Here is an 18,752-nt window from a genome sequence, read left to right on the forward strand (position 1 = left end):
CAATGGGAACACCCCCATGTTAAATACATTTTACTATTCATCTTAATTTTTTAACTCAACTTTTAATTCAAATTGTTAAGCTGATAATATAATGCATGATGAAAAAGCTACTGGTCTCTGAGAATACTTTGAACCACACTGTCTGTTGTGATCCCTTATTTAATTCATTCCATTCATGCAGTAACACTGTAGCCAGGCTTCAAAAGAAGGAATAATCAGACATTTCTGGATCAAAGCCCTTTCCACCTAAATAATAATAATAATAATAATAATAAAAAATAAGAAAATTTAAAAAAATAATTCTGACACTACTGGCAATACATTTTTTTTCCATTTAGTTGTTTGGAGTCTTAACAGATAAAACTGCATGAAATCATTACAAACCAAATTTAAATACATTTAGTGAACACAGCGCTACGTTGAGACATTCATTAAGATGTAACATGACCATTTGGTTTAGTTTTGAGTAATGTGTGAAATTGTATTAAATGAATGACAAAAAGTCACATGTAAAATCAATTCTATTACTTTATTAGGTTTGGGCCTGCACTCTAAATATTTACAGAAAGGAAAGAAAGAGATATGCCTACATCATTTACATTCTACAGTAATGCAATATTAAAGCTACACTATGTAACGTTTGGCCCTCTAGCGGTTAAAAAGTAAAACTGCATGCGTCTTGCGGATGAACATTGTTTTGTTTGTGCTTCGGCTCTGCTTCTCTGCGTGGATGAATGTGGTTCGAGGCACCGGTGTACACATGGATACAGGACATCTTATCAAAGCGAATGCACAAATAAATAACGAAAGAAGGGAAAAGACGGATATCCGAAAACATGTCATGTGAGCAGGTAAGTGCCATATCTTATGCTGTTGTTTTGACTTATTGGAAACATTGATGTTTTGAAATAAATGATGTTACAAAAGTTAGGCAATGTTCATTAACATTAGACATAACAATTGCTTGTCTGATAGGGTCAAAACATTGTAAAATTTTTATAACTGCAGGATATTCTGGCCAAATAGACCATGGTAGTAACTAATTTATAGATTGTCATTGTTACCAATCAGTGGTCAACATCATTTCAAGACTCACATGTCCTTGGCAAGCCTTGGACTAAAGGATTTGTTCATATAAATGATTGCCATTATAAAGGAAAACACTTGTGTGCTAGCTAGTGAAAAGTTCTGCACCGATTACAGTATAATTATTGTAGATAAACCATATGAATAAAATATCTTAACTGTTGAGTTAGAAAAAAACATCTCTGGGTCGCTTTTAAATCCTTTCAGATCTCGGAGTTGTCTCTACCTCTGAGAAACCAAGCCACTGTTGATTTGGGTTTTATTACAGACTCTGTTGCTTTCCCTTTGTAGACTCTGCTCTGTTTGGGGTTTCTTTGTCTTTATAACCAGTGATTCCCCAGAGATTTGTCGTTTTAAATGATCCATGGTCAATTTTTCTTTTTCGTTGTGACAACAAACTTTCAGCTTCACGCTACACCCACACCATACACACGCTACAGTAGCAAGAGCTTATTTTCTCTGTGTATGGATATGACGTCAACACGCACGGGCGAATTACGTTTGTATGCAATTTCCCGTGAAATCCGTTCTGACAGCTCTAAAATATAAATCATTATTATAGGTTTATCAAAGTGTATTTGGGTAAATACATGGTTTGGAATATGGATTTTTGTTGCACTCTCTCATTAATAACCTTTTGTTATTTTTTAACAAAAAATGTTACATAGTGTAGCTTTAATCATAAACATTTTTATCTTTTAAACTTGCTCTCCTAGTGCTAGAATGCACTAAAACAAGGACACTTTTTCAACTGTGGATTATATGTAGTGAAAGCAATACTGTATCCAAAAGAAACAATCAAGTGAACTAAAGGCACTAAAGAATTTGTGCGCATAATGAAACAGTAGAATATACTCTTTGTCAGTTTTACCAGGGGAAAATGCACATTTGCACTATTTCAAGTACATACAACAGATAATATCTGAGATGTATTTTATAAAAAATAATTATTCTCAATATCACTTTGATGACTGGAATGTACATGAGGCACAAATGCAGAGCTTTGAAAAAGTATTTGCCCCCATCCTGATTTCTTTTGTTTTTGTGAATATCTCATACTAAATTGTTTCAAAAACTCTAAAACATCTAATATAAAATAAAGGCAATCTGAGTAAAAACAAAATACAGTTTTTAAATAATTATGTTATTTATTTATGCAAAAAAGTTATCCAATACCAACTGGGCCTGTGTGAAAAAGTATTTTTAAATTACTAAATCCCAAAATCTATGAAACTGCATTGATAATGGGGTTCAACTGGACTAGACACACCCAGGCCTGATTATTGCCAGCCCTGTTCAATCAAATCAACACCTAAATATAACTTTTTCAGCAGCATGAAGTTGACTAAAAGGTCTCACCCAGTAGCACACTATGCCAAGGTTGAAAGAAATTACAGAAGTAATGAGGAAAAAGATGACTGAAAGACATCAGTTTGGGAAGGGTCATAAAGCTATTTCAAAGGCTCTGGGACGCCAAAGAACCACAGTGAAGACCATTATCTCCAAATGGAGAAAACTTGGCACAGTAGTGAACCTTCCCAGAAGTGGCCGACGACTCATCCAGGAAGTCACAAAAAAGCCAAGGACAACATCCAAGGAACTGCAGGCCTCTCTCGCATCAGTAAAGGACACTGTTCATGACACCACTATCAGAAAGGCACTGGCCAAAAATGCCATCCATGGAAGAGTGGTGAGGAGAAAACCACTACTAACCGAGAATAACATTAACACATCTGAATTTTTGCCAAAACACACCTTGATGATCCTAAAACCTTTTGGGAGAATGTTCTGTGAGTGGAAAGTGGAGCTGTTTGGAAGACAGGGGTCCCATTACATCTGGCGTAAATAAAACACAGAAGTCCACAAAGAGAACATCATACCTACGATCAAGCATGGTGGTTGTAGTGTGATGGTGTGGGGATGCATTGCTTCTTCAGGGCCAGGGCGACTTCCAGTATTTGAGGGAAACATGAACTCTGCTCTATACCAGAAAATCCTAAAGGAGAACATCCGGTCATCAGTGCGTGAGTTGAAGTTCAAGCGCAACTGGATTATGCAGCAAGAGAATGATCCAAAGCATAGGAGTAAGTCCACCTCTGAATGGCTCAAAAGAAGCTAAATTTAAGTTTTGGAGTGGTCAAGACAAAGTCCTGACTTGAACACGATTGAGATGCTGTCACAGGACCTTAAACGGGCAGTTCATGCTCGATAACGCTCCAGTGCGGCTGAACTAAAGCAGTTCCGCAAAGAAGAGTGGGCCAAAATTCCACCACAGCGTTGTGAAAGACTGATTTCCAATTATTGGAAGTGTTTGGTTGCAGTTGTTGCTGCTAAAGGTGGTACAACCAGCTATTAATTTAGTTTTTCACATGGGTGATATAGATGTTGGATAACTTTTTTGCTTCAATAAAAAATACATATATTTGAAAACTGTTTTTTGTGTTTACTCAGGTTGCCTTTGTTTTATATCTTGTTTGAAGATCTCAAACAAATTAGTATGAAAAATACACAAAAATAGAAGAAATCAGGAAGGGAGCAAATACTTTTTCAAAGCACTGTATTTAAGAAATTGGATTACAACATACCAAATCAACATTTGTTTGCCTTCACAAAGCCCTGCACTGTGTATGTTTCAGACACATGAAATTACATTTTGTTTCAGTACCTCAAAGGACAAATGTTCACATATGGAAAAGGATAAAAATATGCTTTATAAAAATAAACATAGTGCATCCAACAACAGGTCTGTATTTCACAAGTGTGGTCAGGTAATATTTAAATCATAAAAATATTAATAAAAAAAGGGGTACTATAAAATTAAACCTTTTGAACTCCTTACAACATTTACTTAAAACATTCTTAACAATGACCATGACTTGCTATCATCCTTATCTATTTTTCACTTTTTCTCTTAGACACTACCATAAATAAATGAAATCCACACCATAACCACATGATTATAGTAATAATAATTAGATGACAGTAATTAGTATAATTGTTTTTATATAGCTGATAACTACTACTTTATAACTACTATGTGATTCTTAGTGTTTATTATATAAACACATAGGCCTATTTGGTGCTCTGGTGAGAAAAAATATTGTTTCAACACAACTATGCAACAATTTCAGGCAAAATATGTATTCATAGTTGAGAAAAAGTATAGAACAACATCCGTCTTCTCATCTTTCAAATAAACCGGTGATTGCACCCAGTGTTTAGTTTGTCAGTTCTTTTAGATTTTCTTTTGCATCAAGGTGAATATAGCACAAAGCTGTATATTATGTCAGTTTTGTTACAAAAATATTGAACTTATATAATGTGCATTACAGTTATTTTGTAAATTTTTAGCAGTACATTATTTCACCTTGCAATGAAGTACAAGTATTGATAAGCAGTAAAAAAGGCTTCATTTTAAATTTACCTTAAAGTGCTTCCTGTACCATTTTGAACTTACTATAGATCATACATTCATCTACCCCTCTATAACACATGCATAGCACAATTACATTTCAACTCTGATAAATAAAAAGATAAAATACGAATAGTACAGGTGATATAAAGATATATATTTAACACTTTAACATATAAATATATTTTTCCAAAACAAATAATGTGGGAAACGCATGAAAAAACAAAACAACTGATTGATGAAAAAAAGACAGGGTGTACATCTGGACACCACTGCCTTAAAAGAACGTCAGACCAGCCCAAGTAGTGAAAGGAGAAGAATGAGGTCATACTGGCATTTGCATCTCTGTATATTCATCTTGACCATTCCTCTCATCAAATGACGGCTCAGCATCATCTGCATCAAGCTGTCACACAGACACAATGAACAATGTTAAAGGCAAAGGGGAAAATAAGTGTTGACGTAACATAATAGACTTTATTTTAGTCCTAAGAACATGTTTGCAAATGTGAATTAGCCAAGGACATGTTCCTGAATCAACATCCTTTGTTCATCCTGGAACAACATACAATCATAGGCCAATTGATAAGAATGTTTTTGAAACCCCTAACTCTAAAATGTGATTGGTTGAGAAGAATGTTATTCCATGACAAACAAGGATGTTGATCCAGTAACATGTCCTACTTGGGTGAAGCACATTAATTTACACACTGGCTTTACATTTGAGCACATTATGATAAGAATTTAGAATATGAATAGTACAGAAAAAACTACATTACAAAAAACATTACATCTACAAATAGCATCATATGAAAAGTCTGCCTCTTTTTTTTACCTAAAGGCCCACCAAAAACACTTACATATTGCATCTCACGTTGAGTAAATATTCGAGGCAACAGGAACCTCCTGAATGGCACAGTGAGGACAAGGACAAACGGGAAGGCTAATGAGGCAGCGGTTGACATTACAGTCCACAGCACAGCCAGACACACCAACTGGAAACATGTGAACAGGTGCATGCGTAGAGTACGCACCTGAAATAGACAAATCAAAGGTTAAAGCACCACTAAATCTGAAACAGAGATAAATTAAAACCAGACAGTGCTGGTCCTCCCTATAGCCAAACTAAGCAAGTTTCTTAGGGCTCCCGATCCACCAGGGGGCCCCCACTCTGAAAAGTACATTATAAGTAGTGTTACAAACATACTAACGGGGGCCCCCTACACAAATTTTTGCTTAAGGCCCCTAAAAGGCTAGGACAGGCACTGAAACCAGAACTGCTTCAGAATTAGTGTGGCATGAATATTGATTTTAGAAGATGTTTGTAGAAGATCTCACCTTGCGGACATATGTGTGGTCAGGGTGGTATTTGGGTGGCATTAATAGCAGCATCATGCGTTCTGTTACCTGGATCCCATTAAGAGACATCACTCCCATATAGAGGAATATGCCGAACAACACAGCGATCGGAATTTGCCGCAAAATGTCTCCAATCACAATGGAGAGACCTGCAGAAAATTAGATGGAAGTACAAACAACCGGTGCTGCAACTGGCCATTTGGTAACTGTTAGGGCAATGTCTTATAATTTACATAAATAAAATGAAACCACCCACCTACAAAAAGGGCCACCAAAAATCCTGTTACTCTCTGCTCTTTTACTTCCTGAATACGTGGTTTGTCACCAGGGGCAACAGCTTTGCTCATCACTGTAAGACTATTTGCGTGGGTTACAGAACGGACAGTAGCACCGGTCAACCATGGCAGTCCAAACATTGCTGAAATCCCACCTGCCATCACGATGATCAACAGGTCCAAGTGAAACCCTGAACCCTTAACCAGCATCCTGTCCTTCTTACTTACAATAAGACTGTTAAGAAAAGAGAAATCAATAAAAACAGGGCAATAATATAATTGAGATTATTGGTAAGATGAAAACTGGGCTGCGTTTCCCAAAAGCATCGCAACATTAAGTTGATTGTAGAGACCATTGGCGCCAGTGGTTTCTACGATCTACTTAAAGGAATAATTCACCCAAAAATGAAAATTTGCTGATAATTTACTCACCCTCAGGCCATCCAGATTCTTTCTTCATCAAAACAAAATGTAAGATTTTTAGGATTTCATTTCAGGCCTCCTCCTTTAAACAATGCAAGTGAATGTACTCCATTTTTGATGGTCCAAAATGCATATTTAGGGTGCATCAAAATAATCCATACGACTCCAGTCGACAAATAAAGTTCTTCTGAACCCAAACGATTGATTATTTTTAGAAACAAAACAATACTTGTATACTTTTTAAATACAAATGTTCGCTTCCGTACATCTCTGTGACGCGCGCTCATTAAAGGGATGACGTAAGCTCGTTGGTAAGTTCACATGTCACGTGGAGGAGGAGGCAGGAAGCGTGTCATTGTTTACAAGAGGAGCGCTGTACAAAAGTTGAATTGCCTTTGCTGTAGATTTGTATTTGTATAAGTGTATTGTTCAAAATGTTTGTTTGGTGTATGTATCCTGGATGCTTCAACCTTCAGAAACCCCAAAGAAAATGCACGCTGGGAAAAATATAAACTTTTCATCGATTCACTATACATATATATGATCTATACATGATCATGAGCGATTGAGGCTCTGGCTTATCGCGCTGAACCTGGATATTAGTACACCCCTACATTCTCTCAAATATTGGAGGGTGTGCAGTGAACATTTTACCCCTGAGGATTTCAGACCATCGAAAGAAACAAAGGGTCGATATCTGAATTCATCGGCTGTGCCCGTGCTGTTTTTCCAGCGAACTCAGGTATGTGTGAAAACTTTGTCATTGTCACGCCTCCCTCGGGCTCTGCACCTCCCTCCGTGCTCCGCTCCTAATCACCCGATTTCTAATTCACCACACCTGCACTCAATTCACTCGCTCATCACTGCCTGCATAAATAACTCACCTTCACACCACTTCACTGTCAAGTCTCACACATAGGACTCTAGTTTGACCATGCTGCTCTCACGCAGTGTTTATTTACCTGTCTGTATTTGCTCTTGATCTTCATCAATATCTGTTTAGTGCTTACCCTGTTGTTTCGCCTGATACCTCTTCTTCAGTTTGTGAAGCTTCTCTTCTGTGTGATATCACCTGTACCATTGATCTCACTGTGTAAACTCTGTAAATCCTGTGAATCTCAGTAAATGCTCTCGCACTTGGTTTCACTAACTGCAACTTGTGTGGCTTGAATTCCCGACAGTTATATAGCCTATATATTTCTGCTAAAGAAAAAGCACAAGTAGATAACGCAACAGTATTGCTCCGAAATAAAGGATGGTTATTTACTGCAGTAATGTTTTGTTTATTATTATTATTATTTGGAAATTATTTTTTATTTTATATTGTTTTGAAATTGTTTAGGACTGTTTTGGTTTGTGAACGGCACTTGGTCTGTGGTCTGTGCAAGTTTCTCTTGTAAACAATGACGCGCTTCCTGCTTCCTCCTCCACGTAACGTGTGACCTTACCAACGAGCTTACGTCATCCCTCTCATGAGCGCGGGTCACAGAGATGTACAGAAGGGAACATTTGTAGTTAAAAAGTATATAAGTATTGTTTTGTTTCTTAAAAATGATCAATCGTTTGGGTTCAGAAGAACTTTATTTGTCGTGTGAATAATTTTGATGCACCCTAAATATGCATTTTGGACTGTCAAAAAATGGAGTACATTCACGTGCATTGTTTAAAGGAGGAGGCCTGAAATGAAATCCTAAAAATCTTAAATTCTGTTTTGATGAAGAAAGAAACTCAGATACATCTTGGATGGCCTGAGGGTGAGTAAAGTTTCTCACAAATTGTAATTTTTGGGTGAACTATTCCTTTAAGCTTACAATGTTTTTGGGAATCGCAGTCCAGGTCAATGCATGCCAGACAAAATTAATGGAGTCAGGTAGAACATGATGGTATCTGTCACTCTCCTCATTTAAGTACACAGGAAGTAGCTGTGACTCACGTGGTGATCTGAGTCTCCATGAAAATGAGGATGTAGACAAGCAGGGCAGGTAAAATACTAGCCACCATCATCCAGATGGGGAACTGGCCATCAGAGCCCAGTGGGTGTATAAACCAACCACGCTTGTCCGGGCTGGTCACAGAGAAGCCATCTGGCACATTTAATTTCTGTATAAGAAACAATTTCAAAGATCATTGTGTCTCATCTTCCAAATTGTTTGGGGTTACTTGGAGTGTCAGTTTACTTTGGGGGAATGAAGAGTAATTTTGTTATAGAGATATGCAAAAATATTCCACTCTCTAATCAGTAAACAAGCTCAGAGCATTGGGTTGGCATTGATACCCTTCCTAACCTACCCCTAAAATCAGAATGAAATGATAAGTTGATAAGAATGTTGTTGAACCCCCTAACCATAAAATGTCAATAAAAAAGCACAGAGAGTCTTATCCCTTTAGGTGTTTGGGTTGACATTGATACCCCTAATTCTACCCTTAAAATCAGATTGTTGTTGCCCCTAACCATAAAATAAGGGGTGAGAAGGGGAAACCACTTCTAGATTAAATATAAATAGTATCAAATTATATATGTCTCACCTGTGTATAAGTGTCCTTAATGCTGTAGTCCAACAGAACCATGATGGAGATTGCTATAGGAACTCCGAAATCTCCAATAATCCTTCGGATCTAGGCAGCAGAGATTTCATTTCACTATAGACAATATCACCTCACAACGCACAATTTTAACAATATTTTGATCATTCATGAAGTGCAGCCTTGAGTTAGCAGGACTATACAGGAACACCAGCTTACCCTGCCAGGAAAGAAAGCACTGTTCTTGAATTTACGCAGATAGAAGGCAATAAAGAAAGTTCCTGACATGAGCACAAGGGAGAGGAGAGCTGTGTTTGGCTGGTTTAGGGTTTGAGAGGCATCTGAAGATCTTGTGTCACCACTGGGTGATGCTAAAGCAGTGTCATTTTCTTCTTTTCCATAGCAGCTCCTCAGAGGATGATCCATGAAGATCTGCGTAGTAGACAAAGACAGGCTGACTCTGAACACTGATTGCACACGTATATTTCCCAGACGTCTATTAGATGTGTGTTTAGATCTGGAAGACGTCTATTGCACGTTGTTTGCTCATTTGCAATACGTCTATTAGATGTATCCGTTTCCTCTCAGATGTCTATTAATCATTCAGTAGATATCTTTGAGATGCTTATGATTTGGAATGTTCATAAATTTGATCTTTTTAAGATGTTTAGCAGATGTTCATTAGATTGTAATGCTTTCCAGATCAAAAGATCTAAAACAGACATCGCAAGGATGTATGTGTGCTATCTGGGCACATCTGCAAATTGAGTCAATGCTTTTTCAAATGAACCTAAGAGATCTCAATACTTTGCCCAGCTTGAAGAAGGTCTCGTAGATGAAGATGAGAGAGATGAGGAAGGAGAAGATCTCCTGGGTGAAGCGTGACACATATCGCACCAGGAAGCTTCCTTCAAAGGCCACCATTAGAACAACAATGACAATCAACCAGATTCCAATCCACACACGGCCTGTCAGATACTCTATTTCGTTGGCCTTGCAGAACTGCAAACAAATTGATTTATGATTTTACATCTGTACAATTAAACATACAGTTGGTTGAGCAAGTGAAGGTACTGAATAAAGTGTATAAATGAGAGTGTTATGGGAATACTAACTGAATAAAAGGATTCTTCAAATACTAGAAGGGGCCCAGAGAAGCCAACCACCAGCAGAGGTTGAGCTCCAAGCAGGCAGAACAACATTCCCTGCATGGCAGTGGCAATAATCAGCTCTGATACACCTATCAAACCACCTGTCTTCTCACCTAAGAAAGAGAGAGGCTATTTAAAATATCTGAGCCTGTAGGCATGGAGAAATTGGATCAGTGGAAGACCATTTAATTCTTTTAATTGAAAAAGAACAGCTCTGTCTAACCCAATAGTCCTCCAAAGGTTACGGCAGGAGAAAGGGCAGCAAAGTAAATGAATATGACAGCAGCCATGCATTGAGGGCTTAGGACATCCGTAAAATCACTGATGTATTTAGGGTAGCGGCGCCGTGCATCTCGGATAACCCCACCAAACAGCTGACCCGTTCTCTGAAGAGGATCGTCTTCGGCTTTAAAGGGAGGATGAAGAGCTGAGAGAGAATAGAATAAATGAATAAATGAGAGAAAAAAATTTCATTTCATATATTTACTCAACAGAGAACTGATCTGTCCACATATGAATGAGAAAGAGCCTTGTACCCATATCCTCTGAGCTCTTGGGCTCCTTGACCTGTAGTTTGACCTCTTGTTCATGTCTCTTGTGCAGCATTTCCCTCTGGAAGCGAGCAACAGAGTGCAGCAGCTCATCTCTGCCCACCTCGGATGGAGGAAGCACAATACTGCAGTCCAGGAAACTGTTGATGGCTGTCAGCAGGTCCTGCCTTTCATCCGCCAAATATGCTGCCTCATGGAAGTGCTGGAAGGGGACATTTAGGGGAAAATTCAAGATGGTTCTTTCACTTAAATCAATCCCATGAATGATCAATCCAAATTTAGTGAACACTTCAATAACTTTGCTTTTTACATGTATTTCTATTTCTGGCACAGATAAGTTACTACTTTTGTTAGTGAGACTTGATAGCTTCTTGTTCACTCTGTGCTTACTTTATCAGACATGAGCGTGGATATGGAGCGGCCGATCTGGTGGTAATCAATGTTGGCACTGGGAGGGCCAAGGAGCACAAAAAGAAAGCGCACTGGGATGGGCACTTCTAGAACTGACTCTAACAGAACTGCTTCTTGCAGTCTCACAAATGCCATGGTTGGCTGGTCCAGGAAATCCACACTACCTGTAAATATTGAGATCACTGGCATCATGATATTAAGAGAAGTGGTATGTAATGACAAGTACTGTTGTGGTATTATATACATAGAGTTAAAGGAATAGTTCACCCAAAAATGAAAATTCTGTGATCATTTGCTCACATGTTGTTCCAAAAGACTTTATTTCCTCAGCAGAACACAATGAATGCAGAATGGCAGTCTCAATCACTATTCACTTTCATTGTATCTTTTTTTCTTAGTGACTAAAGCAAACATTCGTCCTTAACATCTCCTTTTGTGTTACACTGAAGAGAGTCAGGTTTTGTAATTAATGGTCAGGTTTTCAATGCATTTTCTGAAATCGAGGGTGAGTAAATGATACTGGAATTTTTATTTTTGGGTGAACTATACCTTTAAATATAATCAGCAGTTGCTAAAAACTGACCCACAAGGACAACAGTAGCTTCTGCATTCTCAGGAATCTTCTCAAGCAGCTTAGATTTAGACTTGTGCAAACTAAAAAACTGGGGTATATCTTTCTGTGGATACAAACAGGAAAAAGGCCTATTGAAATCCACCCACCCACACACAAATTTTACTTTCTCATACATTTCTTAAAACCACACAGACTTTAAGGAACCCAATACCTCATTCTTATCTAAATCCACACTACTGCGTGAATTAAAGTTAAGTAGTCCTCCGATGAGTGGGTCTGTGGCAGGGGGCTCTGGTGCAGCAATATGGTTATTGCTATGGTGATGAGATATTAGAGAAGCAAGGCTGGTTGCCGAGATGTTCCGGTTAAACAAGCTGTGCTCCTTGCCATCACTCGGGTGACTGGCACATAGAAGAAACAAAACAGTGGATATTTCAGTTGCATTTTCCAAATGATTATTTTTGAGTTACCAGTAAGTATTTTCAAGGGATTTCATGTATTTGGGTGATTCTCACGAAACCTGTCAAGAAAATGCTCTGGTAATATTTAACCTCAAATCAATGCTGAAATTTTTTTTTGCATTGTGACTTTATTTTCAGGACATTTATGCATATTTGACCCCCATTTCTGATTACCATAACGCATCGAGGCGTTTTACTTTTGCTTTTTTACTTTTACTATTTCCATTGTTTTCAATAATGATTTTAATTACCATAACCGTAATTACATTACAAAAATGCATTACAGTAAAAAGATGCTGTTGTACAATGATTTTTCAAATTAAAATCAGCGAAAATGAAAGGTGGTACCTATGTAGTACTATATATATATATATATATATATATATATATATATATATATATATATATATACACACACACACACACAGTATATACAGTACATATCTCCATCCATCAATCCATTTTCTCCTGTTTATCCGGGTCCGTGACTAGGTCCAAGTCTGAGCAGGGATGCCCAGACCTCTATCTCTCCAGCCATTTCAGCCAGCTCTCCTGGGAGGATACCGAGGCATTCCCAGGCCAGCCTAGAGATATAATCTCTCCAGCTTGTCCTGGGTCTGCCCCGAGGTCTCCTCCCGGATGGACATGCCCAGAATACCTCTACATGGAGGTGTCCAGGGGGCATCCTAGAAAGATGTCCAAACCACCTCAACTGGCTCCTTTCGATGCAGAGGAGAAGTGGCTCTATTTTTGAGCCCTTCCCAAATGTCCGAGCTCCTTCCCTATCTCTATGGCTGAGGCCAGACACCCTTGTATCCACGATCTCATCCTTTCGGTCACTACCCAAAGCTCGTGACCATAGGTGAGTTTAGGAACATAGATCTACTGGTAAATCGATAGCCTTGCCTTCAGGCTCAGCTCTCTCTTCACCACGATTGACCGGTACAATGCCTGCATAACTGCTGATCTGCACCGATCCATCTGTCGATCTCACACTCCATTCTCCCATCACTCGTGAATAAGATCCCGAGATACTTAAACTCCTCCACCTGGGGCAGCCACTCATCTCCAACCTGAAGAGGGCACTCTACCCTTTTCCGGCAGAGGACCATGGACTCGGACTTGGAGGTGCTGATCCTCATTCCTGCCACTTCACACTCACAAACCATCCCAATAAACACTGGAGGGCACTACCCGATGAAGCCAACAGGACCAAATCGTCTGCAAAAAGCAGGGATGCAATCCTGAGGTCACCGAATTGGACCCCCTCCACCCCTTGGCTGCGCCTAGAAATTCTGTCCATAAAAATTATGAACAGAACCGGTGACAAGGGGCAACCCTGGTGGAGTCCAACATTCACTGGTAACAAGTTTGATTTACTGTCGGCAATGTGAACCAAACTTCGTTTGACCGTATGGCTCATAGCAACGAGCCCGATACCCGTACTCCCGAAGCACCCCGCACAGAATTCCTCTCGGGACATGGTCGTATGCCTTTTACAAGTCCACAAAACATATGTAGGACTGGATTGGCAAACTCCCATGATCCCTCCAGTATTCTCGAGAGTATTCCACGCCCATTGATGGAATCCGCATTGTTCCTCCTGAATCCGAGATTCAGCCACACCATCCTCTACAGCACCCAAGCAAATGCTTTCCCAGGGAGGATGAGGAGTGTGATCCCCCTAAAGTTGGAGCACATCCTCCTGTCCCCTTTTTAAAAATGGAGACCACCACCCAAGTTTGCCAATCCAAGGGTACCGTATCCCCCTTCCACGCAATGTTGAAAAGGCGTGTCAACCAAGACAGCCCAACAACATCCATTGCCTTCAGATATTCTGGGCGAATCTCATCCACCCCCGGAGCCCTGCCACCTAGGAGTTTGACTACCTCAGTGACCTCAGCAACTGTGATGGGCGAGTCCTCCTCAGAGTCCTCTGACTCCACAGAAGCTGTGTCGGCAGGGTTCAGGAGGTCCTCGAAGTGTTCACCGCCCAACTATATCCCCAGTTGAGGTCATATATGAGGTATATATATATATATATATATATATATATATATATATATATATATATATATATAGAACTACCTTGTACTTTTTCTTTTTTTCATATTGCGGTCATGAGAATATCATAATGACCATATTCTTTTGCATTGCGGTAATGAAAATTGGGGCATAATTGTGCGAAACTGTCATGAAAATAATCTTAAAGGCCCCAAAAACATGCTTCATTTTCTAAATGCAAAACATAATTTCTTGTTTGTTTTGATTTTGAAATAAAACGGACCATGACATTTCCTTGACAGGTTTCATGAGAATCATCCATTTGTTGTCCGTGAGATATGCCATGTTCATGTAATCTGTGAGTAACACAAACCTGTGTTTGAGGAGCAGGGCTCGTAGCACGTTGGCTCTGTCCTTTGCTCTGATCTGATCTGATATAATCATCTGCTCCACAACTTGATGAGCAATACCAGGCAGTGTCTTCTGGTCCAGATCCAACAACACTGCACCTGTTAATTAACACCACAAACAAATCAGATACACCAACAAAGGCTCCATCCAGTAAACACCTCAATACATCATTACAGCAAAGAAATTCTACTCCAATACTCTTGGGTGTCATAATAATTTATTATGTATTTACTTCTGTTGGCTCACATTCAAAGTAAATTACTAACATGGACAATAATGCGTTATAGCATCTGATATTATTTCAGAGATGTATAGGTGCGTTTTTGCCTAAGAATGCACTAAGAGGAAAAGAAAAATTGAGCTGTGCCTTTTCCATAAACCTACAAAACCTGATAGAAATGAATGAAAGTCAATCATATCTTCACAAGACCGTGAAATTATGAATAGTACTGAGGTGAAGACTTGGCTCATGAATATTAACTACATTATGTGATGTTCGCTCGGTAGGCCTTCTTGATTTGCTGACAAGTGAGTGCTAGTCAGCTGGCCAGTTAACTAACCCTGCAATGGCAACAGCTTGGCTCATGAATAATAATTAGGTTGCATAACTGGAAGGTTCAGAAAGGCTACCTAGCAATGGCAGCATGACCAAATTAATATTGATAAGCAAATCCTTCCATTTGTCATGATGTTACAAGCACTCTACCTGCCGTCGCTCTCACCATGTGAAATGGTTTTGCGGAGTTCCAGCAGGCTACGGAATGAGAGCGAAGCTACATGAGGTTTCCCCCAGCAGTCTGTCTCTTCCTCCACGTCCTCCTCAAACTTGATCCAGCGAGCCGTTTCCCTCCACTGCATCTCCTGGTTCTTGTCCATCAGCAGCTCATTTAACTCCACAAACACCTGAGAGGATGCACACAAACGTATCAATAATATATGGTATATGTGTAATAGTATATGTGACCTTTCTTTCAGTGTATAATATTCTGAAATCCAATAGAGCTTAATTGATGGAATCATGTTTGATTGAGTTAGAGGCAATTAGGAGTTCAGTGAGAAGTCGGTTCAGGAATGCTAGTAAACACTCTTTCCATAAAATATTAAAATACACAAAACATTTTCCATTATCTCCAGTCCAACCTTTGTTAAAAACAAATGTACTGATATAGGTCATGAATTAGGGTGAGTAATGACATAAAGTTTGTTAGAGCTAGACAAAATTAAATTTAGTCTTCAACTAAATGTTACTGTGGATAGTGTGCTGCATTGCTTTCAGTCAAAAACTCAGCAAGAATTATGTATTCATGCAAGCCAGCTTAAAAAATCTGAATATTTAAACTGATGGACAAAAAATAAATAAATAAATAAATAATAAATTTAAAAAATAAATAAATAAATAAATAAAAAAACCACGAATCTGTTAATATCATGCTGACATGCCAGTATGATTGCAGTTCTTCCAGTGTGAGTTTACTTCGACAAAATTCTGGTCTTGCGGCCATTCATTCCCTTCCACAACACTGCCACAAAACCAGTGTCTTAAAACATGTACAGATTATTGTGTATTAGCAAATACGTGATAAGTGAAAACAAACACAAACAAGCTTTAGCTATTCTCTAAACCAATCAGAACAGCTCCATCATGCAACCCTACCTTCGGCTGTCGGGCCTGACGAACCCTGTGGTCCATGTAACAGGGCCACGATCTCCTCTAATAAGGAACAGCAGGCTCATTTAGCCAGTTGTAATGATATCCCTCAGTGAGACGTTATAAACCTCTATTTGTACTGCTAATGATCTAAACCTGCGTTTTTAAAGGTATTTTTTATCTTCCGTGGAACACAAAAGGAGTTAGGCAGAATGTTAGGGACTTGACAACCTCAGTCCCCATTAATTTTCATTGTATGGAAATGTACATGTTCCTCTCGTGTTTTATGGAAGAAAGTAATATTGGTTTGGAAGGATGTGAGGCTGAGTAAATGATAAAAGAATTCTCATTTTTGAGTATTTCTTCACAAAATATCAAAGTCAATTTACTTCCCAATACAAAAAACATGAAGAAACATCTGGTAATATTGATGGCATAGTATGCATTTCTCATCAACTACTACAGAGAGGGGAAAGATAATCAAGTAAGGTGGCATCTCACCTCATGTGGGGTCCGATCCAGCTTAGTCCGACTGCGGCTGCTGAGCTCTTTGTGGTCCTTGCCAATGTGAACCACCTGACCTTTAGCACTCTTTGTGACCAGGTGTCTCCGCACACCAGGGACATCTTCGAACCTGTGACCTGTGAGAAAGAGAGCGAGACAATGTTGACAGCCTGAATCAACAGTTGAAAACAAGTTGAAACACAGCTGAATCTATTGTAACACAAAAGAAGCTCTATGAGTAACTAACTTACTGCAGTTTTTGTTGTAATTGCATAACTTATACTATCGGCTACATTGGATACAATACTGAGCATCCAAACACAGAAATACAAACTTCACAAACACAACTGAACGGTCACTAGAACATTGCTCATTTTGTCTGTTTCAAAGTGACCTATTGTTTTGTCAAATGACCTGTATTTAAAGCACTCTCTCTCTCTCAGACACACACACACTTTTACACAAAAGAGACACGTCAAAGTAACAGTTGTTGTGGGCACACTTTCAGAATGTCCACATTCCTGAATCATAGCCATAGATGGATAGATGAACAGACTGAAAACATGATTCATTTTCAGAAGAATGTGAACAGAAAGGTGCAAATAAAGAAGTCCTTTATAACATTTGAAAAAAGAAGTCAGGAAAACAAGGAAATGTACTTGCATTCAAACCACGTCATCAATTATCTATAATCAACTGTAAACCCACCACTGAAATACTCAATAATCACAACTCAATACTGAAAAAACTCACCATTAATAACAAATGTAATAATATAATGATTGCCCCCTGGATTTGAATTTTAGGGGCATTTTTTTATGTTTATGGGGACATTTTTTCTATATTGTGTAATCCTTTTATTTTAAATACTTCAATTAAATAAATTCATTAACATAAGTTCTCAATCTGAATATTTAGATTGAGAATATATTATCTAGTCATTAAATTAAATCAACATCAAATCATATTTTATGCACTGATGTGTATAACTACATTAGAATATAATATTAAGAATTGTATCAGATGTTTAAAAAAAATGAACAATTCATTACAGGGGCATTTTTTGTCTCCACATTTTTTATTTCAGGAGCATTTTTGTCCATTTTAGTGGCCCACTTTTTTTTTATTTGCCCCGAGCCCCCCTTGACTATACTATACTATATTATACTAAGCTTCAATATACTACAGTACAATATACTGCTTGGGTACTCCTGAAACAGGGTTGGAAACTTTATACTATACTGTACTGTACTGTATTATACTATACAATTCTATTCTTCACTACACTATACTGCAATACACAAAATTCAAAATGTGTAGTACTGGGGTACTCCTGGAACAGGGTTGAAAACACTACACTATACAATACTACAGTAAACTGTACTGTAAATATAATATAATGTAATATACTTACTCTTAATGCCATCAAGGTCAACAGTAGTGAGTGTCTTTGCTTCACTCTCATCAGTGGGCATGTGGTAGTGTGCCAGCCCAATGCCCGTCATGTTGCCCATGCAACGGCGTTCCTGCAGGTCATAGCTACGCACTGGTTTAGAGCTGCCGTCCGGCGAACTCACCGGAAACAAACAAGGAGCAGACACTCTTCTACCTCTGGGAAGCTTACGTACTGATTTTCTGCCCCTGCAGAGGTACAGGTGACCGAACTTATTCCAGGGTATCATGTATTTCAATATGCCTATGCGAATGTGTGTCTGGTTTGTGTGCTTACTCGGTTAATGTAGCATCTTCTGGGATGTTGATACTGGTGTGAGGTGCTGAATTGGCTATTATTGAAACCTTTCGATGTGGTGAGGCACTACCATTCTTTTTTACACTGGAGGCAGGGTCATCTTCAGATAAAAAAAACTGTGTTGCCAAACACAGAGTGGTTAACAAGGTGATAACATTCATTTGGTCAAAGAAATTTACCAAATACATTTAAACTCAGTTTTTCACAAT

The 18,752-nt window shown here is 38.6% G+C and overlaps 1 protein-coding gene across 3 annotated transcripts in view; it reads right to left on the reverse strand.

The window, feature by feature from the left end:
• Positions 1-510: 510 nt before the first annotated feature.
• The window catches only part of LOC127441419 (anion exchange protein 2-like), a 43,817-nt gene continuing 25,575 nt past the window's right edge, over positions 511-18,752 (reverse strand). For 2 of the 3 annotated variants that reach the window (XM_051698818.1, XM_051698820.1), the window contains exons 5-24: positions 18,523-18,659; positions 18,208-18,434; positions 16,791-16,930; positions 16,296-16,352; positions 15,364-15,544; positions 14,604-14,739; positions 11,977-12,166; positions 11,775-11,868; positions 11,171-11,355; positions 10,766-10,982; positions 10,453-10,656; positions 10,194-10,342; positions 9,886-10,080; positions 9,298-9,510; positions 9,082-9,171; positions 8,489-8,655; positions 6,114-6,367; positions 5,837-6,006; positions 5,359-5,532; positions 511-4,904 (exon numbers count right to left, since the gene is read on the reverse strand). In XM_051698818.1, coding sequence (XP_051554778.1) covers positions 4,824-4,904; positions 5,359-5,532; positions 5,837-6,006; positions 6,114-6,367; positions 8,489-8,655; positions 9,082-9,171; positions 9,298-9,510; positions 9,886-10,080; positions 10,194-10,342; positions 10,453-10,656; positions 10,766-10,982; positions 11,171-11,355; positions 11,775-11,868; positions 11,977-12,166; positions 14,604-14,739; positions 15,364-15,544; positions 16,296-16,352; positions 16,791-16,930; positions 18,208-18,434; positions 18,523-18,659 — 3,261 coding nt within the window. In that variant the 3' untranslated portion in view covers positions 511-4,823. The remainder of the gene's footprint in view (positions 4,905-5,358; positions 5,533-5,836; positions 6,007-6,113; positions 6,368-8,488; positions 8,656-9,081; positions 9,172-9,297; positions 9,511-9,885; positions 10,081-10,193; positions 10,343-10,452; positions 10,657-10,765; positions 10,983-11,170; positions 11,356-11,774; positions 11,869-11,976; positions 12,167-14,603; positions 14,740-15,363; positions 15,545-16,295; positions 16,353-16,790; positions 16,931-18,207; positions 18,435-18,522; positions 18,660-18,752) is intronic. The other variant, XM_051698821.1, reaches the window with a different exon arrangement.

The sequence above is a fragment of the Myxocyprinus asiaticus genome, chromosome 5, assembly GCF_019703515.2.
Source record: "Myxocyprinus asiaticus isolate MX2 ecotype Aquarium Trade chromosome 5, UBuf_Myxa_2, whole genome shotgun sequence".
NCBI classification, from domain to species: domain Eukaryota; kingdom Metazoa; phylum Chordata; class Actinopteri; order Cypriniformes; family Catostomidae; genus Myxocyprinus; species Myxocyprinus asiaticus.